Source organism: Leptonotus elevatus, chromosome 19 (assembly GCF_054856555.1).
Source record: "Leptonotus elevatus isolate MCC_2025b chromosome 19, RoL_Lele_1.0, whole genome shotgun sequence".
Taxonomy (NCBI): Eukaryota; Metazoa; Chordata; class Actinopteri; order Syngnathiformes; family Syngnathidae; genus Leptonotus; species Leptonotus elevatus.
The window spans coordinates 4,197,324-4,213,323 of NC_141257.1; the positions used below are offsets into that span (position 1 = coordinate 4,197,324).

General features: G+C 40.8%; 2 protein-coding genes across 5 annotated transcripts in view; both read right to left on the bottom strand.

Annotated features, from left to right (window-relative positions):
- The window catches only part of LOC147157581 (ras/Rap GTPase-activating protein SynGAP-like), a 28,255-nt gene extending 19,456 nt beyond the window's left edge, over window positions 1–8,799 (bottom strand). For 2 of the 4 annotated variants that reach the window (XM_086062548.1, XM_086062547.1), the window contains exons 1-3: window positions 7,966–8,799; window positions 7,699–7,861; window positions 6,119–6,222 (exon numbers count right to left, since the gene is read on the bottom strand). In XM_086062548.1, coding sequence (XP_085918674.1) covers window positions 6,119–6,218 — 100 coding nt within the window. In that variant the 5' untranslated portion in view covers window positions 6,219–6,222; window positions 7,699–7,861; window positions 7,966–8,799. The remainder of the gene's footprint in view (window positions 1–6,118; window positions 6,223–7,698; window positions 7,862–7,965) is intronic. The other 2 variants (XM_086062549.1, XM_086062550.1) reach the window with 2 other exon arrangements.
- A 1,997-nt stretch (window positions 8,800–10,796) lies between these two features.
- On the bottom strand, window positions 10,797–15,698 carry LOC147157582 (vacuolar protein sorting-associated protein 72 homolog). Its single transcript, XM_086062823.1, has 6 exons — window positions 15,330–15,698; window positions 14,832–14,984; window positions 14,581–14,707; window positions 14,300–14,476; window positions 13,942–14,086; window positions 10,797–13,603 (listed from the first exon to the last, which is right to left on the bottom strand). The coding sequence occupies exons 1-6, from the start codon at window positions 15,453–15,455 to the stop codon at window positions 13,216–13,218; spliced, it is 1,116 nt and encodes a 371-aa protein (XP_085918949.1). The 5' UTR covers window positions 15,456–15,698; the 3' UTR covers window positions 10,797–13,215.
- Between the last annotated feature and the right edge of the window lie 302 nt (window positions 15,699–16,000).

Consider the following 16,000-nt stretch of genomic DNA (forward strand, 5'->3'; position numbering starts at 1 on the left):
GAGCACTACAGATTGATGCCACAACTGTTAGGCAAGGAACCATGTTCGGTAACTTGGCCTTTAGCGGCTAAGGAACCATATTTGGTACCATAGATTTTAATAGTCAATTATATATATATATATATATATATATATAATATATAGATATTTGGAAACTTGGCAAATTACCATATTTGGTACCTTAATCTTACTTGGCTTATTTGGTAACTTTTTATAGGTCAAGAAAAATTGTGACTCATCTTAATCACAGTCAAGTGTTTACAAAGCATGAGAAGGTTGACTTTATTTGAGCTTTTTGTTCATTGACAGACTGTGCTGGTTCCACTGAATTAGAACCCATGCCTTGAGCACACACTCAAGTTAATGACAAATCCACAACGGACAGTTAACATGTAAGCAACATTTGTCGATAAAAACACAAGGACAGACATTCGCAGTCTCCATGACAGCACTGTGACAAAAAGTGGCATCGGACTTCGGAGCCCATTTGAACTCTGTTGCTAACCAAAGCAGCAGCACCAGGAGCTAGACCCAGAACCGTCGATTATGTAACTGTCATTTTATATAATCAAATAATAATAATAATCAAATTTAATGGGAGGTGGGAGGGGGGGGGGGCACAAGACTGAATTTGTAATTCAATGATATTTAAGTTGGAATTTTATGAGAAAAAAGACAAAATAATTCACTCACAATTGAATAAACAACAAATTCAGTAATTATAAGGAAAAAGGGAAAATGTTATGAGATTTTACTTGTCATTAAAAAATAATAATAAAGTAAGCTGATGACAATAGTGAGTCAAATGTTACGAGAGAAGGCAAAAAATAACAACAAAAAAAAGTTAAATCACAACAAAATTCTCATACTATCTCGGCCTCCATAAAATGCTCTTATCGTCAGTATTTTCAATGTGTGAACCCTGCAACATGCATCACCATTTTTTTCCTCCACATTGTGAATATGAGTGATGTTTGTGATCAAATGTTCGCTATTACAACACAAAGGATCCATTTCCTGTTCTTCCTCGATTCTATTTTCGTCTGCGCCTTTGACTTCAATGACTAATGTGAGCAAAATGCACACACTGCCATCTTGTGATTTCCTCCCAAAGCCTGCAAATGGGCCGCTCGCCATGTTCTATTCTGAAACCTGGGCTAATTGTTTGGTCTCCGTGGAAACGACGCGCTCGCCTTTGAACCGCTCAAGGTGGCGGCGCCGTGCAAACAAAACGCAGACGCGCGTCCCGAACCCGAGCCTGATCAACTAATGTGACGCAAAACGCCAAAGCGCGTGTTTGTTGACTCTCCATTCGGGATGTAAATTGCTGTGTGTGGGCGGCTCCAGCCTCTAGCTAGATGCGATACAGAGCAAGGAGACTGCGGAGTGGGTGTTAAGAGAAGCGTACTTGCCACTTATCATGCGTCCCTCTACGAATACAGTACATGCTTTTTAATACAATCAGAGCTGAATGAAACCGCAGCCACAAAAAAAAAAGAAAAAAAAAGTGCATTAGCAATACATTGTGTTCCCAACTGGGCGCCACGCCGACGAGTTGTGTTCAAATTCACCGAAGATTGGCTTGAAGACCCTGAAAAGGGAAGTCGACCTTAAACATTTTCTTGACAATAATGTGTTATAAGTGACCTCACTAGTCTAAACATGACATTCTTATTAATGTGGCATCTGTGGAATACGAGTTAAGCAGCAAAATCCAGCCGTTTTTATCCATCTCAGGGGGCGGCCATTTTGTCACTTGCTGTCGGCCAACGATGACGTCACCGTTGCTCAGGGTTCAGGCAACGGCCAATCACAGCTCACCTGTGATGTCATTTTCACTTGACAGCAAGTGGCAAAATGGCCGCCTGGATTTTGCTGCTTAACTCATATTCCACTAATGTAATATTAACCAGAATATCATATTTAGACTAGTGAGGCTGCATAGAGCATATTATTGTCAATAAAAAAAAAATGGGGGGGGGGGTTGACTTCCCCTTGAAGCCAGTTTCATTTAGCAATGTGAATTTAGACGTGAAATCTATGAGTGATATCGATAAAAAAATAAAATAAAAAAAGTGTTAAGAACCCAATCCCGAAAAGATAAAACAAGGCGGCCATTTTGACCAAATTGTCCTAAATGTTTTTTCACATTTAAACTGCGTAGACTACACTAGACAGTCGGGAAACACCCAAATTGTAAAAAAAAAAGAAAAAATCTTTTTTTTCATCATTCCATGTAGTCGGAGCGTTGAAGTGAAATTTGATGACTCATCAAAAAACACTAGAAAATGTTGCCACCAAAGCCAGTTTCATTTAGCAACGTGAAGTTTAACAGCGATGTCTATCATGAGTGGAACTAAAAAAATAAAAATAAAAGTGTCACAAAACCTAATACCGAAAAAGCAAAACAAGTCTGCCATTTTACTAAGAGACGGCCATTTTGCCGGTGTCGTTCAAAGACCAAATTGTCCTAGAGATTTCTTCTAATTCTTACCAAATCTGAGCAAGGCAGACTACACGAGCCAGACGTCAAACACATCATTTGTTTTGTCATTCCATGTAGACGGAGCACTGAAGTGACTTTTGATGGGTCGTCCTAAAACACTTGAAAATTAAAACACTTTCATTTAAGCAACGTGAAATTTAGAAGCAAAGTCTATCATAAGTCGACGCACAAAAAAATCTTACCAACCCATGCCCAAAAAGACAAGACAAGGCTGCCATTTTAGGCTAATTAATTAATGACATCATCTTATGCAACATGATACAATTCCTGAGAAAAGTGATGAAATTCATCCCCAAGTGCCCCAAAAGCTGCCACGTGTCAGCGAACAAGCAGCCGGTCTGTAAAGTCGACTCGGAGTCTGAAGTGGTTGATGTGCCTCGAAAAAAGGTTCAAGGAGTCCGACTTTGCTGGTTTGAAGCGAGCCGTCCGGGCGATCAGCCTCCGTGACGGCGATGAGAATAAAAAAAAAAAAGATATAAAAAAAACTTAGCACGTATCAACTTGATGCCTCTTTGACAAGCTGCCGGCGTCGCCGAAGAGGTTTGAGGCCGAGTGCGAGAGGAGGGACATGCAGCTAAAGTCCCAATCAAGCTTGACGTGTCAAACACTCGCAAGTTCTTTTTTTGATCATATTATATAGCAGGCTACGTATAAATGTCACCTTGAAATATCGTATTGAAAATCATTTGGATGCTTCACAAAACAGCAGCTCTGCTGTTGCCGTGGCAACCCCAAATCGCCTACTGTACTATCATTTGGACCAGCCAGGACACCTCCGAGGTAAAAATGACCATTTTCAATGATGTATTCAAATGTCTATTTGCATTAAAGCTGTGGCTGAAAAAGTGTTTAAAGTTCCATATGAAGAATTATTAGGGTCATATCCAAAAAAATACAGTACAAAAAGAAGAGTTAAAAAGTTAAAAAATGATATGTACTACTTATCCTCAAAACTATCCTGGCATATTAAATTTGATGAGAATTCAGAAGTCAAAATACTACGACAAAGTAAAAATATGAAAGGCTTCATTTTATAAAAAAAATAAATAAAAAAATATATATAATAGTCACAATCCTATAAGAAAAAAAGTCTAAATATTACAAGACGACATTATACACGGTTAGAAATTTTGAGGAATAAAAATTAATTAATTTGTCTTATATATATATATAACGTTGCACACCCAAACTGATATTTATCTTGTAAAATGTTAATATTAAGAGATAAAAGTCAAAACACTATAACAGTGATAATTTTATGAAAACAAAAAAATATATATTTGACGAGGTTTAAGCCAAGAAGGTAAAGTCATAATTGCGAAAATAAAGGATTAAATTCAAAATATGGGAGGGAAAAAAAAGTCAAGAATGAAGTGGTATTTTTATTTATGAGATAAAAGTTAAAATATAAATTCATGAATAAAAAAAACTATAAGCAAACATTATAAAGCCTGAATTAATGACAAAATAAGTCATAATATTACTCGAAAATTAAGACTTTTTTTTTAAACATTGCATTAATCATTTACAGTTGTGCTTGAACGTTTACATACCAATGTACAAATCAAGCTATTATTAATTGTCACCAAACTTCACATGCACATCTCTACTAATGTCAACTTTAACCTCTGAAAATATCAAAACAATTGCCACCGTATTTGACATTTTATGAGCATTCAGCTTTTTGTGTCACCATACAGTGCGCTCGTACCGCGAGAGTATGTAAACTTTCAAGCACAATTGTAATAATTTTCTCCCCCTCATAGCAACATTTACCAACATTGTATTATCAAAAAAAAAAAAAGTGCATTCTGCATCCATCTATAAACCGCATCATATTACGATGCAAAGCTTGCATCTCTAACGACATCAACATTTAAAGAAAGCAGTAGCTGGGCTCTCGGGTGTTTATGCAAATTGGGCAAAGAAAGACAAGTGACACTTATGACTGCTGCTATTTTTAGCCCCGCAGGCAGCAATCAAGTAAATAAAAAAAAAATGGCACAGGAGGAGGAAAAGAAGGAGAAGAAGAAGCGCTGCAGGATTTGAACAGCAGAGGTGGGTGGAGGGGTTGAGGTAGCGCAGTGTGGGGGCGGGAGGAAGCTGCAGAAGGCCAGCTCCTATTGGCTAAAAACGTGGAAGGTGGAATTAGCATGTATCGGCACGTAAAAATGACAAGAAAGAAAGCGACTCTCAGAAAAAAAGTGTCCTATTTGTTGTTTTTGTAGTCCAGCTTTCTCGCCTTCCACCCGGCACATGCAAGCTAGCCGAAGGGACTGTGGCTTGGTTGCCATGGGAACATTACAGTATTTGCTCTCTGCCACACTACTGTTTTTTTTTTGTTTTTTTTAAACACAGTGTGGTGGGTTTGCAAATAAGCGGATTTAACCACACTTGGAACTCCATCGTCATAATACTCTTCAATGCAACAAAAGAGAATTTCTCGTATAAGATTACAACTTTACTCACGTTAAATTGTCTTTTGTCTGTATAATATATTTTCTATTGGAATAAAATAGCAAATTTTTCCCTGAAATATTATGTTTTTCAAGTAAAACTGTGACTTTCAATATTTTAACTTTATTCTTGTAAAATTGTGATTTATTTTTACATACATAATCTCATAAAATGTGTTACCTTTTTCATGTAATATTGCAATTTTATTCTCTCAAAGCCATTCTCATAAAATTTGGAATTTCTTGTGTACAATTTGGCCTCATAAAATTAAAATTGCGTTAATATGATTCTATTCTCGTAATAATAATGACTCACGCATAGTACTTTATTACGATTTCATTCTTGTACAAAATTTGTTTTTGCATGATATTGAAACTTTACTTTCTTGAAATTTTTTTTCTTGTCAAGTGTGACTTTTTGTTGAATATTTACAACGCAATTCTTGCAAAATTGTGACTTTGCATGTAATATTACAACTTTATTCTTATAGTGACAGCATTTTTATGTAAAATACAACTATCCATCCATTATCTGTGCCGCTTAGGAAGCATTTTTGCAAATTCGTGATCACTTTGAGAAGTCCCTGACAGCAGTTTCACCACTTGCTATGAAATTGGATTATCAGAAAGTAAAAAAAAAAAAAAAAAAAACGTAAATAAAATAAAAAAACTAGTTTTACCCATCGACATGAAATTGGGTGAATGTCTGACAGTTACCAGGAAGTCGGCCATTTTGGCATGAAGCAGCAATTTCAGGGTTCCAACTTTGACAAAATCCTACAATGGAATTCACCCAGCTACCCAGACAGATGGGCGACACTAAACTGCCAAACTTTTTTTTCAGCTTGGCCAAACATGCCGTCAATGTTTGATGATCATATTGGAGGATTCGCCACGAAAAACAGGTTTGCAGTTTTCCATTTTGATTACTATGTGTGCATTTCGACCAAAATATAATTGCAACTTCCCAACTCGTCATTTAAAAAAAAAATCCTTCCGTTGATACTTACATACACATACATACATATATACAAATAAATAAATAAACGAACCAACAACAACGCCACGTCGAATATACGACCTCCATGGCGGAGGGAACGTGAAACACAACAGACGGGAAACGACGTACAGCAGGACGGGTTTTGAGCGCACTCACTTGGGGTTAAAACGCCGGGTCCGCCACAGCACACTTCCACTTGACCACCCAACCCAAACTGACCCTGATGCGGCAGCCACGACTTTGACGACGCGTCCATGCAGCTACAAGGCACACACACACACACACACACAAGTTAAGTTGTTTATATTCAAGTTGTTGCGCTTGTTTTTCCTCAGTTTTTGGAGCTGAACGCATGATTCCCATCATCCTGTATCACAGGTCAAAGCAGCACAGCGTATCGTGGCTGCCCTTTTATGGCCTAAATGTCACCATGGCGGCTGCTCAAACTCAAGCTGTTCCGATGATTAATTGATAGGATTTGTTTTTTAAATTCCATGTGCATGTTACGTTTGCGCTTTTTTTCCTGATTGAAGCAGGAAGTCCAATAAAATGTCCAAAATCCAGGAAGTGGCCTGTTAACTCAAATTGTACCACTTTTGATGTGGATTTTTTAAATTAATTAAGATTATTTTTATTTTATTTTTTTTAAACAAATTAATGAAATTGTAAAAAATTATTACAGGTCATTGAGAGTCCTCTATTCACTATTGCACTTTTTCCAGAAATAACATTTAGCTTCTGTGTAATAATTTTTTGTATTTTATTTGAAAGACTTGGAATAGAGGACTCAGAGCATTTCCTGATATTGGTATTAACTGGGCAAAATGAATTTCCAGCTATCAAAGCCCAAAAAAATGGATGTTGTGACCGGTTAACATTTCATGCAGTTCCATTTCAATTTTAAGTAGTCACTTTAAAACATGGGGGGGAAGTGCATCAGAGTATTCTTTAATACATATTGCCGTGTCCCATTGTGAGTAAAGTTTAGGGCGTAGTGTTGTGGCAATGCTTTCTTTTTTGCAGAAATGGACGTCTGCACAAAATTGGATAATAGCAACAATGAGGCCAAAAGCTGCTTTCTCACTTATCATCGTCATTATGTGAGTTAATTGTCACAAGTGAATGGGGACAGTGTAACTAATTGTCTTAAAAGCACATTGAAGTACAATGGAGTACTTTTGTACTGTCACTATCGTACACAATTCAATATTGCTAATGAGATTAATAGGACATAAGGTAAGTAAATATCTCATTTGTACAAAACACAAAAGTGACAATTATGACATTGGCAGAAGGAGGGCACGAGCTAACTAAACGTTTCATTTGTAAAAAAAATAAAAATAAAAAAATAAATAAAAAAATAGGACGATATAGTGCAAAAGTAATAGTACAAAAGTGATAGGAGCTAGCTATTAGCATTGCAAATTAAGCAGTTTGATTCTTTAAAAGGTTAGCAGCAGCATGTCAGCACAAATATACATTGAGTGGCTCGCTAAATTAGCATCACTGCTACATTTTTTACCCCTCTGGAATGAGCACTCGTTCACTTTTGCTGAAAATGTGCATGGCATGTGTATATTAACACTAAACAGGCTATATATGTCATGACAATGTCAATCAAAACTGAGCAATTTTAGACCCCCACCCTCCTTAAAATACTGACTCCAATGAGTGTACAGATGGGAGACCCCCACTTGCATGTTTTGCTGCCTACCTGACTTGAGTACAGCACTCACCCAAAAATGATGGGGGGTTGCTTCCCAGTGATGAAACGTTGACAGCTCAGTTACATCCAAGGCTGCGGACCCACTGGGCCGGTTGTCAGGTTGCCACGGCGACGGCGGCGGTTGCTGAGAATCACACCTGAGCGTCCCCCTGGAGTGACCCCTCACTCATCCCCTGCAAATGTGTGCGTGTAGGCCTCGGTCAGGTGTTTTTATGAGGAAATGTGTGTGTGTGCAAATCAGACTATGAAGCACCATCATCATCATCATCATCATCACCTCTCTTCTTCCTCCTCCAACTCCAGTGAGGACCATCAGGGGCAGCTGAGATGTTGCACTCTCTCTTTGGAGCTTGCTGGCTGTGGTCATGATGCGTTCACGGGCACCTGGAATCAGTCGGAACTCCCGATCAGCGTTAATAACACTTTCCCCCCTTGCAGCGATGAGCCGCGCACGCATCCAAAAAAGGTAAACATCCACATTTGTGCGGCAATTTTTCTCGCTCTATCCCTCGGTTCGGCTCCGCCTCCGTTTATGACCACTTCGGGGGGGGGAGGGGGAAATCCACAACGAGGTCCAGCTGAGTCCGGTACCGAACCGGCGTCCCCTTCCGCAGACCGATTGCGATTAAAGACAGCGGCAGGAGGAGGAAAGAAGAGTCGCTCGCTCAAAGGATGCGCCTCTCCCTGGAGGGCGGAGATAGCGCGCGTGAGCTCGACTGTTAGGGCGAAGCGGGTTGGGGGAGTGAGGAAGCACCGCCTACGAGACGCGAGCGAGTCCGCCCTGCGAGTGCTCTCCTCCCGCTGGAGGAACCCCACCGCGCCGCTTAATTGGAAAGAGATTGGAAGTGTGCGATAGAGCTCAAATTACACCCGGAGTGAGTTTAATCTCCCACACGGATGCGACAATCACTTATTGCTACTTTCTATTTTACATTTGTGAGGGGGAAATGGTGACTTTGACGTTCAATGTCAACAGGGAAAGTCTGTCAAAGAAGCTTTTTCCCCCCCACTGTTATGTACAAAATGGGGGGCAAAAGTCAACCTGGCAATTGACCAGATATTTTCACAGTAAAACTTGCTGGATGGTGACAATTGCTTTCAGCTAAAGCTGTTCAATACCCCTTTTTTTCTAACCTTTGAGTAGTCACCAATACCACTAGCACATAAGAGCCCCCGAAGCGCTATATATCCCAATAGAGCATTTTGCCCTTAAACATCACATCAACAGCATTCCGCCTCTGTTACAGCTCTATAGTATTATCACGAAAAGTGGAAAATTGCCGGGTTGACTTTTATTTCCCCCTATTCCATGTTGTTGTCGTTTCTACAGATCAGCGGCACATATTAAATTGGCATATCAGAGCGATAACAGAAGGCCACAGAGCTAGCACAGAGCGCTATAACAAAATGTGACCTCGGAATTTTCCTCAGGCAATTACACTAAAATTGGCGCAGCAGTTGTAACAGAAGATCCGGTAGTTATCGCATTTCTCGCCGACATTGCTGTAACCTGTGCGACATGCAACTTCCTGGAAAGTGACAGTTGCTTTCAACACAACAGGGCGGGTGACGGCTAAGTAAATCACAGGCCTCAAACCCAAACCCATCCCACACGGGCGATATCCTGCCTCTGTACCACTAATGGCAAAAAATGACCAAGTCTACTTTGGCACACATTTTTTCCCCTCCTTCAGAGGTAGTATCAAAACTGTAACCATGACAGGGATTCCATAATGTGAAAATGGACTCCCCATTTAATTCTCCTGTCCAACAAATTTGACTACCAGATGCCACGAAATTCTCCGATTGCAGCCGTGCTGTGTGAAAGCACGCAGTTAAAAGGCAATACCCCGCCTTAGCTGGATGCTATGAAAAAAAAAGTAAAGGCGGATAAATGCTCGTTACTGTTCTGATGCGGCCTATCATTTTGTGGCCTTATCCCACCCGGCTGTTCTGTGTAAACGGCATCATCGTAGCGACCATGACAGCGAATGCTGACGGGTTTATTCGCACCTAACAAGTCCACTTTAAATCGTCACCGATATCAATGGCAGTGGTCGGACAGCGCTCCTAAATATAGACCAGGACTAAGTGACACACGTCTCTTTTCGTACTCTCTTTTCTCGCCGTGTTCTACACACACACACATCGCCATGGAAACTGATAACAGAATCACTTGTCTGCAAATAAATAAATATAAAACATGTACGAGAACAAGAACTTGGATGATGGGCAAGGGTGTATTTTTAGAAGTGGAAGGGCGCGCTGTGTGGACAGCACGGCCCACTACTTTCATCAACTTTAAACACTCGCGCCGCTAAATCTTCGCACCAAGTCCATAAAAGCTGCCTCTTGGTCCACGTTAGCTGCATTATTTTTTCTCCCCCCCCTTCTTATATCAAACGTGAGCCTTCACTCATGCGCATCGCCATGGAAACTGATAAAAGAATAGCTTGCCTGGATAAAAGAAGAAGAAGAAGAAGAAGAAAAAAAGAGAGTCCATGCATGGACAACAAGGAGAAAGAAAGAAAACCTTGAGACACAAAAAAGGGCTAATACATACCGGTACATCAAAAGACTGCATTAAGTAAGGCTTGAATTGACAATACAAACAAATCTTGAAGTGAATTTAAATGGCTGTCACTTGACATATTTTATCGACATTCTCATCATTGCACAAGTATGGCAATCTAATTACAGTCCCACAAAGGCAATTGTGGCCATTTAATGACTGGAGACTGACGCGGGTTAGAAGGATTGTACAGGAGGTGGGGTGGGGGAGGTGGGGTGGAGGGGTAGAAGGGAAGAGAGAGTACAGCACAGTACACCACCTACACTCCGTCGCCATGGCAACTGCCACACTAGAACGAGAGAGGGATAACGTTCTGCCAAGTGTTTACTTGGTTGGGCGAAAGCTGAGTGTTGTGGTTGGAAGGTGAAATTTCATAGAATTAAATGTGCTTGTGACTGGAAAAAAAAACACGTGGCCCGTTAGGGGAAGCACAACTGCTGATATAGAAGGGGGAGGGGGGGGGGTCATTAGTCACAATATTTCCTATGTTAAAGTGAAGTCATTCGTCACCGAAGACCCAAATAATCGTCGTTTGATGAGAGTCCTATAAAGCCACTAATTACCGATGGTCCAAATCCAAAAGGTATTTGTCCGCAAAATGGTGGTCAAAGTCCATTGGCTAATGCTGCGTTCAAGGAAGGTGGGAAATCGGAGTTGGAATCACCCAATTCCGACCTCAAAGCATTCGAAGCGAACGTAAACGACAAAGATAGCCGATGCCGATAAATTGTTTGTTGTCGTGGTTAACATTAACACAGTCAGTCAAAATCATGTTGGGTTACGTAAAGTTACTTTTTGAGAATAACTAAATTAATGTTATAATAAAATAAAATTAATAAATCCTTTCTTTTGATTTCCAAGTTAAGGGGCGTTCCCGTGCATACTTCCTGCTATGAAGTCAGAAAAATTATAATTCCCACCTTCCTCGAATGCAGCAAAAGTCCTTTGTACGCAAAAAGGTTGATCAATACCAGATCTGTCTTCTCGTCAAATTCTTTTTCAGGAATAACAACAAAAAAAAAAACAAAGAAAAGGAAACGGACAGTAGTTGATGCTTTGATGCTTGCTAAAATGAGTAGTGAAGTCACGTTGCGTTCTCATGTCACCAATTACGGCATTATGTCCAAATTTAAAACATAAAAAAAGCAAAGGCAAGTCAAAATGTATTTATTTTCTAACAATACGTTCTGTGTTCCCACGAGTCCAAACATGGCATTGTGCTTAATGTTGCGTCTGTGTAATATGCATAAAGCAGAAAAATCCACCGGTTTACATCCATCTCAGGGGGCGGCCATTTTGCCACTTCAAAAAATGGCATCCCAGTGCCAAACGGTTCGGGGAACGATTCATCACGGCTCACCTGTTTTCTAGGTCTGGTCATATGACGTTTGCAAGCTGATTTTGAGTCCACAGCACGTGACAAAATGTCCGCCCCCTGGCATGGACAAAAACAGGTCGATTTTATTGCTTAACTCATATTCCACAAACGCATTATCAATCAGGATGCCGTGTTTGCAATAGCGACTGCAATTTGAATTAACACACTGTTTTTTCCAAAAATAATGTTGAACTCCAAATGTTATTAACTTGAAGGAAACATTGTACTAAACCTGCTCATATTTAAAGTCAAAGTGTTTGTGCTTTGCAGTGTTTTCCATTCATCTAATTCATGTTACAGCAACACACAGCAAGATGATGATGATGATGATGATGATAATTGCGCCGGCGCTGCGCTGTCACAGCACAACGAATCAATTAGCCAAGCTGGCCGCGGGATTTCTTTTTGTTCTGTCACCGTGACGAGAAGTTCTTTACAATCATTGCCACCATCATCTGAGAGGAAAGACGAGCTCGCCTTCACCCGCCTCATTTGCATCATCACAAGCCAGCGACGGAACATTCGGCTTGGTAATGTCAACAAAACAATCCATCCTCATCACATTTTCATCATTCGTTATCAGGGTGACAGTCGGTGGACATTTTCAAGTTATTTGTTGACAAAAATTTTTTTAAAACTTGTGCTCTTTCAAAAATGTTCAAAGTTGCCACAAGATGGCGGCAAAGCCCTAATAGAAAAGTAGCGCTTTGGTACGATCCTGTGGCACCATGGTGTCAAGGAACTATATTGAAGTGAGGGGAAGAGCTCCCAAAATAGAAAAGTAGTGATTTGGCACCATCTTCAAAGATTTTTGCTATTAGCAGCCGGGCTTGGTTATGATTACTGCTGTGCAAGCAGTCAAACTCAGGCCCAGGGGCCAAATCCGGACTCCCACATCATTTTATATGGCCCGCAAAAAAGCTAATTTTGTGCATCAACTTCCTTGATTCTTGCTCAAATCCACCAAAATGTCACCATTGTCATATGTAATAAATCAAAACCGTCAGAAATTGTAAAACACCTTTTTACAGTAACTTGAAGAACTGCAGTATTATCCCGGACTTCTGATTTTTAAAGAAAATAAAAATAATGACAATTAAACATGTATACAGTTATAAAGGCCCTCTGAGGGAAACCCTAACATCAATGTGGCCCAAAACAAAAATGAGTCTGACACCCATGCTGTAGTGCGAGTGCACACTAGTTCAGTAGTGAGGCAAACTAGTAGAAAATTACAGGGGGGGTGGGGGGGAATTGTTGCTGCATGCTTTGAATGAAGTGAAAAGTAGCACCATGTGTCACGTGAACTACAGCTGCAGAGTAGTGTGAAAATTGTCATATAAATTATTTCAAATTTTATTTGTTTGAAAAATTCCCATTTTCACAGTACAAAAGGGGCAGTCTATTGAAAGTAAACAAAACAAAAAGAGAGAGAGAATGGCAGAAAGAGTCCCAAGGCTTTAATCCACTCAATTTGGAGTTGCAGTTCCAGGAATTAACCTACGGAATAAATCCCCCGTCCATTGTGCAGTTTTTGTGGATGTCGCGTTCCCATAATGAAATACAAATAAACCCATTTACGTGGCGAGCGCGCTCTGCTTGGCCGCCATCCTGTGACGCGCGCTTCTCGACGCCGCGTCCCGTCCCGTCATCCCTCCCGAGGCGTTGGGGAACCCGTGAACGGCCACATACTTACGGTAGGCCTCCCGGATGATGCGGAAGGCCCTGGCGTTGGCGTACGGGATGTCGGTGACCGGGTCCCGGTACAGCGCCGTCTTGTGGGTGACGGGGCAGATTTCCTGTACGGGGACCTGCGGACTTGCCTGAGCGCTGGGCGGGAACGCGCATTCGAAGGCCTCGTCGTCGCTGAACGTTATGAAGGTCCGCGAGCAGAGGCCGCCGGCGGGCTGCTGGGACGGCGTGGCGGGATTCGGCGGCGCTGTCGTAGGGACGTCCTGGTCCAACCTTCAGGAAAAAAAAAAGAAGAAATTGTTTCACTTCCATACTGACTTTATAAAAAATGTACATATATGAAATACATTTCATTTTTAAGGACTATTTCAAATGGGGTACACAGCAGATGTGTCACTTAATACTCAACCCAACTGGCCAGAATCTATTTCAACAAACGAAAAATGTCCGCAGTCAAATTACATAAGCAGTCATATATTGTTGTTTTTATAATATTATGATATAAAAAGGGATTAACCGCTCAAAGCATCTCCAACAAAATTGCTTCCGGTGAGCAGATTAGCAAAAAATATAAAATAAATAAATCAGCCAGGTCAGCGTCGCAGACGTACCCTTCCACGTCTACGTTCTCCTCTTTGAGAAGCGCCGGCGAGACGAGGGGCATCAGCACGGAGTGGTAGCGGATGGAGGGTCCCTCGAAGCGGCGCTTCTTGTGGACTTGCTTCTTCTTGTCCGCTTCCAGACGCTCGTAATTTTCTACACGGAGAGTCAAAAGTTATTGTAAAAAGATAAATAATTGATTCGGCAGTAATTGACACCAGCCGCTCAAAAAGGTTTTTTAATTGCTTATAGCTGCCACAAGATGGCAGCAAACCAAACTTTTCTTTAAGACATGGCTATGGCCTTACTAAATGAAGCTCCTCTCCTCACTTGAACATATATATATTAAAAATAAAAAAAAGTTGATACCAAGTGATCGAATGTTGAGCTCAGCGGTGATCTTGGCCTCGGCCAGCAGCTCCTCTTGGGTGAGGGGCCGGTCTCGGTGAGCCCCCCTGCGGCGCCGTGGGGCATCCTGGCGCTCTTGCAGTCGCAGGTTGGTCTTGCGGGTGTGCTCGCTGGTGGACTGGCGCACGGACTTGCGGGCTACAAGAGACAAGTAGCTGTTTTAGGAGCTTTTTCAAGGCGCTGAATCATGTTCTCTTTGTTGACGTGTGAAAAAGTGTCGAGGAAATGGTGGGAGGTTTTACCGCCATAGTCTTGAAATTCTTGCGGGATCCTACGCTTGAGTTCCGCTTTGGGTTTTCTCTCTGTCTTTTTTGTTTCCTCCGAGGGTCTTTTGGGTTTGGGCTTGGGCTTTGCCACCTTCACGGGCTCCTGTATGGGACGCACAAAAAGATAGCATAAAAGAGGAGCAGTGTCCATTTTTTTTTTAAATATAGTAAGTTGTTTTACTGGTCATGATTTTTTGGTGTAAAAAGTTCAAGAACCACTTGTCCACCTTATACGCTTTAGTAACAACTCGACTCTTCCTCCGAGGTGCGTCGTCCTCCTGGGCGCTGTCCGGCTCGTCCCCCTCGTCGATGTCAAAATCGCTGTCCACCTCATCCTCTGTGTCCGAGTGATCTTCGTGGTACTCATCATCTCCGGATTCCTTGTAGGTGAGATAAAAAATAAAATCCAAAAAGAAAAAAGTTTAGACAAGAAAACACACATTAATTAAAGATACCCTTGTCATTAGTTTCATTCTAACCAACATTAGATACACTAAACATCCTCATGGGGGCGTGGTTGGAAGTTAAATAAGTCCTAAAATTAGAGTAACCGCGTGTTTGCAATGAAAATATGAAAGAAAAAAAAAGCAAACAGTTTTTTAATCACGTGATTTCATTTTTCTACTAACAGAGGGAGCTTTGTTTTAAAATACTATTTTAGGGCCATATATTCCAGCTCTAATGTGTTTCTAATGATTAGTTCACCATCAATAATAACACCTTACATCGTTGAAGCCTCCGTAAGTGGTCTTGTAGAACTCATCTTCTTCCTCGGCGTCCAACAACTTGGACATGCGATTCCCCGCAGTCTTTCGGGGCTCGCGGTGAACTGCAAGACTCATTTTCTGCATTAATAGCAAACAAAAGTACCAAAGCTATCCGTCGGGTGTGTTGATTAGCGGGGTGCGCTAGCGTCAAATGTATTTCTTAAAAATGTCGTACCGTCTCGAGTCCGTAAAACTATCTTTTCATATCTATGGGTTCACAGCTACATTCCAATAAACGGTTTTGAGATGTTTTCAGTCAGCGAATGATTCAAAAATGGCAATTATAGTTTGTCGCTGTCGGCTAACATTAGCTTCCATTTGCTAGTAGCCGTTATTTTTTCCGGGTTAGCATGTGTACATCCGGTTAAAGATAATTTGTTTTCAAAATAATGTGATGCCAAATTAAATTGGACACAGTAACCACTTAAATGATTCAATTTATCAGAAAACGTCAACTTTCAAACATACAATGTATTAAAATATAGTGATCTATGTAAAACTTATTTAGCTCGTGTATTTCCGTCGTGATAGCTGAAGAATGAGCGTAAAGTTATTTTATTTTGGAATACAAGGAATGCGCGTCAATCGCCTAAAAAAAAAGACACATTTTAAAAAGTTTTTAAATACTT

What these genes read in the sequence shown, in the direction of transcription:
- LOC147157582 (XM_086062823.1), bottom strand. Translation starts at nt 15,455, where the DNA reads ATGCAGAAAATGAGTCTTGCAGTTCACCGCGAGCCCCGAAAGACTGCG. An exon ending in GCTCAACATTCGATCACTTG is followed by an intron (nt 14,087 to 14,299) that starts GTATCAACTTTT and finishes CTCTCCGTGTAG; the next exon opens with AAAATTACGAGCGTCTGGAA. An exon ending in GAGAACGTAGACGTGGAAGG is followed by an intron (nt 13,604 to 13,941) that starts GTACGTCTGCGA and finishes TTTTTCCTGAAG; the next exon opens with GTTGGACCAGGACGTCCCTA.